The following is a 10625-nucleotide window of genomic DNA, read 5'->3' on the forward strand; positions in this document are numbered from 1 at the left end:
ATATACAAAAATAGCTGAAGAGTGGTTTTCCAAAACTCTCTAACTCTGTATGTCCGTAGCCATCGTTATGTTATAGCCTGATACTGAAATCCAAAAGGACTGGCAATTTGACGTCATTATTTGGTTTTTGCACCGTCTAGTGAGTTGTCGTAGAGCTCATGGAAACAAGTTATTTCATTGGTTGAACTATTGAATACAACTCACGATTTGTTTTGTTTTGTGGTAAAAGACTGGCATTTTGACGTCATTTTTTGGTCAGTATCAGGCCATAACTTTACAAAGGCCACGGTATGTCCCATTGTGAAATATTCAGATTATTTCCCTTAAAAGTTCACATTCAATCTACCATTGTATCATGTGTAAACTCCAAATTGACATAAAACTTTTTGTGCCAATGGGAGCGATCTATATTCATGTATTTGTCCAACCGAGTCATCAATCACGTGATTTGTTGCTGTTCAACGATTGGACATTTCTGAACAAATGTAAACCCGCTGCTTTGTTTATGAAAGTTGTAAACATACCCATGTGCCAAGCTGAACACAATGACGTAATGCTAGATAGTTCAACATCTGTGAACACTTTTGCAATGTGACCAATGACCTCGAGCACATGGAAAGTTAATATAGATAATGCCCATTGATGCTTAAAAATAAAGTTTATATTTCAAATTATCTCACGGATGGAAAATCTCAAAAGCTAGAAAAATCGACTTAAAGAGTTTTGGAAAACCAGCCTTCATACAGACACAGCTTTAAAAAAATGGAAAATTACACATAAAGTTTCGAGCTTAAATCCCTTCTTTAACTCTCTCGAATTCATATGATGGAATACCGAATAAATTTGCTCGATGCACAATGAGGCTAAACGAAGTTGACGTCACTCGGGTCTATGTTATTGTTTTTTTCCATCCATGTTTATGAGTAGTTCTCACTAAACTGTATTAACCCGACTATAGAGAGTATGCGCTTGGCTAATAAGCTCACAACATTGCCATCCGGAAGTATAACGGACCAACACACAAAACTCTGTGTAACCATGAATTTTTATAGTCTGGATAATGCAATTAAGTGAGAATTAATCATAAACATGGATGGCAAAAAACAGTTACTATGACCCGAGTGACGTCATCTTTATTCTATCTATAAACGTTCAAAGTTACACATAGATTGTGGTTAGCATTATGTATATAAATAGAACATAAATAGAAAATAATCAACGCATAAAATGCATTTTTAGCAAGCTTAGGAAATATGTAAATGGTTTCTGGTATATCAAATCGTTATATCAAGTAAGTTATACTCTCTCTCTCTCTCTCTCTCTCTCTCTCTCTCTCTCTCTCTCTCTCGCTCTCTCTCTCTCTCTCTTTCTTTCTTTCTCTCTTTCTCTGCCTTTCTCTTAGTCTTTACCTCTATCTTTCTCTCTTTTTCTCCCTGTTTCTCCCTTTTGTTTTTTGTCAGCCTCGCTTTTACCTCCAATCTTTCAAACACACACAAACACGCACACACATGCTCACACAAACATAATATATCGTACACACATCTCAAGCATAAAACTCGGATTGTAAAATAATGAGAATTGAAAAAAAAATGTTTATTTATTTACACATATAACTACAGTAATGACAGGCCTTCGTATTGATTCATGTTTGGGGCAAAAGTTGTATCATAAATTGTCAAAATTTATTTATCACATACAACCTGGCCAACGTGAACTAATATGCAGGTCTGGCATGGGAACCCAATTAAGGGCCTAGTTTAACATTGTTTCTAATGGAGAATATTTTGTGTAGTTTTTTAAAGATTTACATTACAACAATCAGCCCATAATTAATTGGGTTATCAGACCTGCAAATAAGTGCACGTCGAACGATGCCAAAAATGTATTTATTCGCAGGTCTGACAATCCAAAAGAATCAATTTATTCATAGGAAGATATGTTTAAAAAGCACCTTAAGATTTTGTTCTTTTCCAAATTTAATCGTTGATACCCATGTACTATAATGCGCTCTGAACACCTCCTCATGATACGGTAGAGCACTCACAAAATAACAATATTATTACTATGTTACGACTATGTGGTCGGGTGGTATGACACTGGCTCTCGGATCGGATGGTCCTAGGTTCGAGCCTCGCTCAGCTTATAGTTGAGTCATTGGAGAAGGCTCTTTACTCACATTCTCCCACCGTACCCACGTGTGAAATGAGTACCTGTCCGTTAACAGCGTTGTCCCTCTCCGAAAAATTTGTAATATCGCCTAACGGGCGTCATGTCTCATTCTGCATGTTACGTGTTGCTGTTGCTCAGGGACCCTTTGTAAAGCGCTTTGAGTACGTTTAGTGGATAATGCTCTATATAAAAGCTGAAGTTTTTTTAAAGTATAAAATCTCAAGTTTATATCGACATGATACCATTTTGAGACGAAGGGTCACAAATTAATGTTATTCAACGAATGCATTATTCTCGTTTCATTGAATTAACCCTTTCTTCACCAGCCATTTTCAGAATTTTCCCCAAAACTTCACACCCACCCAACACAAAAATAGTTATTTCTTACCCAAACAGAAAAGCAACAAATACATACTAAGCATAATGGTAACAACAAGATATGAAGTGAGTAGAAAAGTGCCAGAAGACAATAGAGAATAAAAAATATTTCGCGGCGATGGTGGGGTTTGAACCTGCGACCAAAGCATAATATTGATCAGCAAAATGAACGCTGCAAAACAGTGTCAAGTTTTTAATAGCTAGAATAAAACGTTTTTTCTTTAAAATGTGTGATTTACAAAAGATATCTGAATGATAAATATGCTGGTTGCATCGTATCGGATGTGACGATTTTCATATGGTTGGTAAGGAGAGGGTTTAATCGAGGTGCAAAAGATAGCTGGTTGGTTGGTCATATGAAATTATCTTTCGGTGCTGAATGAATACAATTTGAACGATTTTGGGTCATGGGTCATTCTCGCCAAACGAGTAACAACCCCCCCCCCCCCCCCCCCCAAAAAAAAAACAAAACAATAAAACAAAAAAATACAAATATAAGTATACACCGTTTTGAGGCAATGGGTCACATATTTAGTTTCTTTTTGTTTGTTTGTTTTTGTTTTTTTTTTTTATTTTATGTTATTTTGTGGCCGAGGGGTAGTAGGGTTGCTAATAGAGTTCAGTAATTTACTTGGTACAGTGCTAGACTTTTCGCAAATGTTACGTAATAAGACACAAATACAAACGTGCTTGAACAAACAAATAAATGAATTAATTAAAAACATATATATATATATTTATACCCAAAAAAAATAATAAGACGACAAAAAAAAAGACAAAAATAACAAAAACAAACCAGAAACAAGAAACCCCCCCACCCCCCTTCCCCCCCCCCCCCCCCCCCCCCCCCCCCCCCAAAAATAAAAAAAAAACAATGACGCAAATTGGATGTAGACCTAGCTACATCTGGAGCCAGTTGAATGTCCTGGGTAAAGTCTTAATAAAGATCAATATATAATAAAATCACAAGGCTTTCCTAGATTCAAAATAGAAGAATAAAAAACATTCTTTGATACAATCTATATCAATGTGTAAGATGATAGAGATGATCCCCATGATTCCTCTACGTCATTTCCGGTGACCTCCAATCACTTCTTCCGTTTGCGGTTTGCTGATACTGGCTGACACACAGAATTCTTGTCTTCATAGTTTGGGCAACATCTCGTCACACATTGACGCATTTCCGTTCTGGTTCTAAAGACATAAGCAATTATATTTTAAAAAAAAAATAGATAAATAAAAACAACGAGAAACAACAAAAGAAAAGAAAGAAAAAACAACAAGACATGAACGATATGTAAAGATCAGGAACACAATATCAGGGAATGAAAAACTCGACGCTGTTCATTATTAATGTATATAGACATCACATGAGATTCATAATAAGTTATATCCTAAACATATAATCACCTTATGATTGAGATTTAGGTACGACTTAAGGCGCATGTTGTGAAAAGTGGTGAGTTCACGATTTGAATCACCGAGTATTGTGAATGCGACTAAATCTGGGTTGCAAGCTTGATAGATTCGATTCTTCAGCGTTAGATACTAAAGGCCTGCAAAGTCGTCTTGTTTTACGTTTGCCAACTCAAGCCATCGATTTAAAAATTGAGTAATTCGGTTCACAATTGTATTAAAGTCTTCTCCACTTTCAGGTTTGGAGTGTGAAACCTTTCCTGGTAACCATCTTCCGTTAATCTAAATCTTTTTAGTAGAGCGTCTTTAATTTTGCCAGTCATCTGCATCTTCAGTTGATAAGGTATAGAAAACTTTCAGCGGTTCTCCAGACAAGCGGTTAATCAAGCCTGAGCCCGCCGTGGGAGAAAGAATACAACCCTTCTCAACTGGAAGTGGATTCTCATCAAACGTACCCGTCTGATATTATATTGTCATAAGATACGTAATATCTGCTAATTTCTATTTGTAACTGCCATAATCATTATTCATCTCATTTAATTAAATTTCATCTTTCTTTTTATTTCATCTTAAACAAATCCTTAATTGTTCTTCATTTTAAAGTAACTGGTAAATTCTGGGATCTTATTCTTCATATCTTTGTTTTATGCAGTCGAGTAACTCTTTACTCACTTGGATCATGACATTTTGGACGGGACACATACAAAGAATTAAATTTATTTAGTTACATATATCTATTTCATCTAACATTAAAGTTTAAATTGTAAAACTCTTAATTGCCCCACTTGATCATATTTTAATTGTACTCCCTTCTACAGGATTACCTTAATTTTTTGTTATTTCTTCACTTAAATGGAATAGCAATTTATCCATTCATTCTTTTATTCAAACTGAATAGCATTTAACTCATTCATTTATTAATTCACTTATTCATTTATATAATCATTCATTCACCTATTCATTCACCTATTTATAAATAATCCGTTAATTCATTGTTCATTCATTCATTCATTCACCCGTCCATTCGTTCAGTTAAATAATGTCTATTCACCTTGTGCAATATTTGAGCCATCCACAGTTGTATCTCTCCTCGACTGTGTGAGGACAGGCATAGGCCTGGTAGTGAGGACAAGGCTGGGTGCTGCAGATTTGGGTTTGAGTCGTTCCGTGGTCATCTCTGGAATGATAAAAATAATTGAGCTTTTATATAGATAGAATAAAGTTGACGTCACTCGGGCCTTTGTTATTGTTTTTCCAATCCAGGTTTATGAGTAATTCTCATTTAATTGTATTATCCAGACTATAAAAGTTTATGGTTTTGTGTGTGGTCCGTGAAATAAGAATTTTTAGTTGTTTTTTTTTTCAAATTAAAAGAATGTGTTTATTAATTATCCGCGATAACTCGAGCTTCAGCTTTTATATAGCGCAATGTCCACAAAACGTGCTCAACGCGCTTTACAAAGGGCCCGTGACCAACAGCAACAGGTAACATGTAGAATGAGACATGACGCCTGTTTGGCGATATTACATTTTTCCCGACAGAGACAACGCTGCCCTAACGGTCAGGTACTCATTTTACACCTGAGTACGGTGAGAGAATGTGAGTAAAGAGCCTTTTCCAAGGACTCAACTATGCACCGAGCGATGTTCGAACTTAGGACCCTCAGATCCGAAAGCAAATGTCATACCACAAGACCACATAGCCGTATGGTTATGATTACCATCTGCTGCCCAGACATTAACAAGTAATCCTGTTACGCCTCATGACAGGACACAATAGACTAAAAAAGTATATGGACAGACGCATAAAACTGACACCGGTCTGCTCTGAGGAGGAGGAGGAAGATACAGAGCAGTGCAGAAGATACACAACTCTTAGAGACAAGATATGGCCCTCTGCAACCTCTCTTCGTATAAAAAATACCCAAACTTTTCGGCCCGCTAGAAGCACTCAAAAAGACGAGTACCTTCATCTTCGATACAGGACTGCAGATATAAAATCATACTAGAAGAAGAAGAAGAAGAAGAAGAAGAAGAAGAAGAAGAAGAAGAAGAAGAGAGAAGAAAAAGAAGAAGAAGAAAAGAAGAAGAGAAGAAGAAGAAGAAGAAGAAGAAGAAGAAGAAGAAGAAGAAGAAGAAGAAGAAGAAGAAGAAGAAGAAGAAGAAGAAGAAGAAGAAGAAGAAGAGAGAGAGAAGAAGAAGAAGAAGAAGAAGAAGAAGAAGAAGAAGAAGAAGAAGAAGAAGAGAAGAAAGAAGAAGAAGAAGAAGAAGAAGAAGAAGAAGAAGAAGAAGGAAGAAGAAGAGAAGAAGAAGAAGAAGAAGAAGAAGAAGAAGAAGAAGAAGAAGAAGAAGAAGAAGAAGAAGAAGAAGAAGAAGAAGAAGAAGAAGAAGAAGAAGAAGAAGAAGAAGAAGAAGAAGAAGAAGAAGAAGAAGAAGAAGAAGAAGAAGAAGAAGAAGAAGAAGAAGAAGAGGAAGACAAAAAGAAGGAGAAGAAGAAAAAGAAGAAGAAAAAGAAGAAGAAGAAGAAGAAGAAGAAGAAGAAGAAGAAGAAGAAGAAGAAGAAGAAGAAGAAGAAGAAGAAGAAGAAGAAGAAGAAGAAGAAGAAGAAGAAGAAGAAGAAGAAGAAGAAGAAGAAGAAGAAGAAGAAGAAGAAGAAGAAGAAGAAGAAGAAGATATCTTTGGTGACAAATCAAATTTCTTGCGCTAAGAATACATCCCGACATAATACTGAGTTTGCGCCAACGGGTCCCGTTAGAGATAGACGACGATTGGGATTGTTTGGAAGCTTTAACCCTTTGCCCACTAGTCATTATGACATCCGAAATGCTATCGCCTTCTACATCTACGCCAGAATAGAAATAGAGGGTGGAGCCTACCATGATATAACATTTTATGGATCCCTAATTTCATCATATCAGTTCTGTCCACTGAAGGTGGGTGGATATCGCTTTCAAGAACTTATGTCCTTATATGAAATCCTGAGTTTTTGACCAATCAACGGATTGCTCTTTTGATAGCTCGCTTGTCAACTTGAGTCAGCTCAGCCTTGATTTATGTAAAGGCATCACATGCGGTATATGTTGTGTAACTTCAAAGACCACGGTTGACCGAAAGCGATGAATGGAAGCCCTACTGTGGCGTGGAGAACGAGGTCTTGTATGTATAGTTACGTCATATCTCAACGCTCGTGAATTCTTAGTACGGCTGGACTCACAATCAAAACTCGAAATCTGTGTTTTAAACTCTTGAATCAATCGAATTACATCAGTGCGTTCGTCTCATTGAGAAATGAAAAACGAAATATAAATCAAGAACATCGACCGGAAAATAAGGAAATTATCATAAAATTATAAAATTTGAGAAAGCTATTTTCAAAATCAAATATATTACAAAAAAGGTTATTTCTCGACCGATTTTTATGAGACAAAGACAATTTTTCTCCACTTTTCAAGCTGATTCAACAATGAGGTTTTCAAATTTATCGCGATAAGATTATTTGTCATTATTTTTTTTTTAATACCCAATTGACTGCTCAGGAATGAATACGTAATCCTTGGCGGCTAGCGAGTAGGTGTTAAATTTTGCTTACCCTTTCCCACGCAGACGCACACACATACACACACACACACACACACAGACTGAACACACAATGTATGTCTTTCACTTCTGGCCAAAGTTGCCTTATTACAACTTAGACTCGAATGATAACAGCGAGTAGGGTGTCAGATTAAACTTCAGTTTTAAAAGTCAAATTCAATTCACACCGTAATAAATCATAATAATGATCATTCTTGATATATTAGAGCATTAAAATATTTAATTCATATTACCATAAATATATTTTAAATATATGTATTTTGTAATTATTTTAGCGACGATACGAACCCCTTTTAATCGTCGAGCCGAACGATAGGATGCTAGATGACGATAAGTCTGTGTGTGTGTGTGTGTGTGTGTGTGTGTGTGTGTGTGTGTGTGTGCGTGCGTCTACGTGGGAAAGGGTAAGCAAAATTTAACACCTACTCGCTAGCCGCCAAGGATTACGTATTCATTTCCTGAGCAGTCAATTGGGTATAAAAAAAAAATAATGACAAATAATCTTATCGCGATAAATTTGAAAACCTCATTGTTGAAATCAGCTTGAAAAGTGGAGAAAAATTGTCTTTGTCTCATAAAAATCGGTCTAGAAATAACCTTTTTTGTAATAGATTTGATTTTGAAAACAGCTTTCTCAAATTTTATAATTTTATGATAATTTCCTTGTTTTCCGGTCGATGTTCTTGATTTATATATCGTTTTTCATTTCTCAATGAGACGAACGCACTGATGTAACTCGATTGATTCAAGAGTTTAAAACACATATTTCGTGTTTTGATTGTGAGTCCAGCCGTACTAAGAATTCACGAGCGTTGAGATATGACGTAACTATACATACAAGACCTCGTTCTCCACGCCACAATAGGGCTTCCATTCATCGCTTTCGGTCAAACGTGGTCTTTGAAGTTACACAACATATACCGCCTGTGATGCCTGTACATAAATCAAGGGTTGAGCTGACTCATTTTGACAAGCGAGCTATCAAAAGAGCAATCGTTGATTGGTCAAAAACTCAGAATTTCATATAAGGACACAAGTTCTGGAAAGCGATACCCACCCACCTGTCAGTGGACAGAACTGATATGACGAAATTAGGGCTCCATAAAATGTTATATCATGGTAGGCTCCACCCTCTATTTCTGTTCTGGCGTAGATGTAGAAGGCGATAGCATTTCGGATGTCATAATGACTAGTGGGCAAAGGGTTAAAGCTTCCAAACAATCCCAATCGTCGTCTATCTCTAATCGGCCCCGTTAGAGCCCCGATGCGCAATCTGTCTAATATCGTGCTGAGACGATGGGTTATAAAGAATTATGTTTGTTTTTTTGTGTTTTTTGTTTGTTTGTTTTTGTTTTTGTTTTTTTTTTTTGTTTTTACATTTTGCTAAAAAAAAATCTCATTTACCCACAATCCCGTTTACTTCGACATTGCAGCGTCCTTGACCTTCGACCGCAACCACCGCACGTCCTACTGCACGCTGACCATGGTGACCAGATGGTCAAGCTGCTGGGTGTTTGGGCCGTCATCTAAGGGAGGTAACCAATCAAAGAAAAAAAACCTTGTCAAATTGGAAACTTAATCAACATTTTTCTTCTAATCAACTAAAAATATCATTTTGGTCCAATTAACTCTCTCCTTACTAGCTAGCCATTTTCAGAGTTTTCCCCCAAAACTTCACACCCACCTAACACAAAAATATAATTTTCTTACTGAAACAAGTACATTCTATACATGATATTGTTCAGCAAAATAAGCTGTACAACCCAGTGTCATGTTTCTATAGTTATTTATTTTTCTCTTGAAAATCTGTTATGTACAAATGAAATCAGAATGGTAAAATTTGTTGGTTGCATCGCAACGAATGTGACGATTTTCCTATGATTGGTAAGGAGAGATTTAATATATAAGAATACGAATTATTCCCAAATAATATTTGTACTGTTATTACTGATAGGGTTCGTATGCAGTACTCACGTCCAAGTCCAGTTTTTCTATTTCTAGAAGTTATTGACGATAGTGATGAATGTGATACAGTCCAAGTGATCTAGCTAGTCAAATTAATTGATGAATTAGTTAATATTTCTATTGTGCCGGTTAGAGATACCGAGGTCATAATTATTGAGTACAAGGGGGGGGGGGGGCACTACTAGATGAATAAGTTTAAAATTATTTTTTTTTTAAGTTGAGCTTTATATAGATAGTATGCAGATGACGTCACTCAGGCCTTTGTTATTGTTTTTGCCATCCGCGTTTGTGAGTTGTTCTCACTAAACTGTATCAACCAGACTATAAAAGTTCATGGTTACACAGAGTTTGTGTGTTGGTCCGTTATACTTCCGGATGGCAATGTTGTGAACTCCTTGGCCAAGCGCATTCTATCTATAGGCAATACCCCCTAAATGTGCTCAAAGAGCTTTACAAGACATGTAACATGTAGGACGGGACATGACGCCTGTTAGGCGATATTACAATATTTAGGACAAAGACAACGCTGTTAACGGCCAGGTACTCATTTTACACCTGAGTACGATGAGACCACATAGCCGCACACGAATAGTTAATATTTATTTCTCCTGTGCCAGTCAGACGAGGTCATGATTACTAAGTATAATGTGGGCGGGGGGGGGGGGGGCGGGACTAATCGATGAATTAGTTGATATTTCTACTGTGTCAGTCAGAGATGACGAGGTCATAATTACTGAGTACAAGGAGGGCGAAATATCCAAGGATTGAAATGGTGTCTGCATTTTTAGGTTTTTTAAAAAACCCAACTAAACCCTTCAATTGGAATAACTAACAAACTAAGAAAAACAAAACAACTAAAACACAAAAACAAAAGCAAAATGTATAAAAATGAAGCAAAATGACGTAGTACAATCTTTATGAAGACTTTTCCCACTAATATCAATTGTATCAACTTATTTACCGAGGTATTTCGCGTGTCTGATTTTTCTGTGGTGACCGAATTGATATCAGGGTTAGCTCCCTTGGTTGTGGTCACTTCCTTGCGGTCTGGAGCTGCCGAAGATAAAATACGATCATAATAATAATATAATCACTTCCAT

General features: G+C 36.5%; 1 protein-coding gene across 2 annotated transcripts in view; it reads right to left on the reverse strand.

The window, feature by feature from the left end:
- Positions 1–3431: 3431 nt before the first annotated feature.
- Positions 3432–10625, reverse strand: part of LOC144957337 (zinc metalloproteinase nas-36-like) — an 84089-nt gene continuing 76895 nt past the window's right edge. For both annotated transcript variants that reach the window (XM_078888490.1, XM_078888491.1), the window contains 4 exons: positions 10487–10578; positions 8965–9086; positions 5015–5140; positions 3432–3741 (listed from right to left, as the gene is read on the reverse strand). In XM_078888490.1, coding sequence (XP_078744616.1) covers positions 3636–3741; positions 5015–5140; positions 8965–9086; positions 10487–10578 — 446 coding nt within the window. In that variant the 3' untranslated portion in view covers positions 3432–3635. The remainder of the gene's footprint in view (positions 3742–5014; positions 5141–8964; positions 9087–10486; positions 10579–10625) is intronic.

Source organism: Berghia stephanieae, chromosome 11 (assembly GCF_034508935.2).
Source record: "Berghia stephanieae isolate SIO BIC M18660-M18661 chromosome 11, UCSD_Bste_1.3, whole genome shotgun sequence".
NCBI classification, from domain to species: Eukaryota; Metazoa; Mollusca; class Gastropoda; order Nudibranchia; family Aeolidiidae; genus Berghia; species Berghia stephanieae.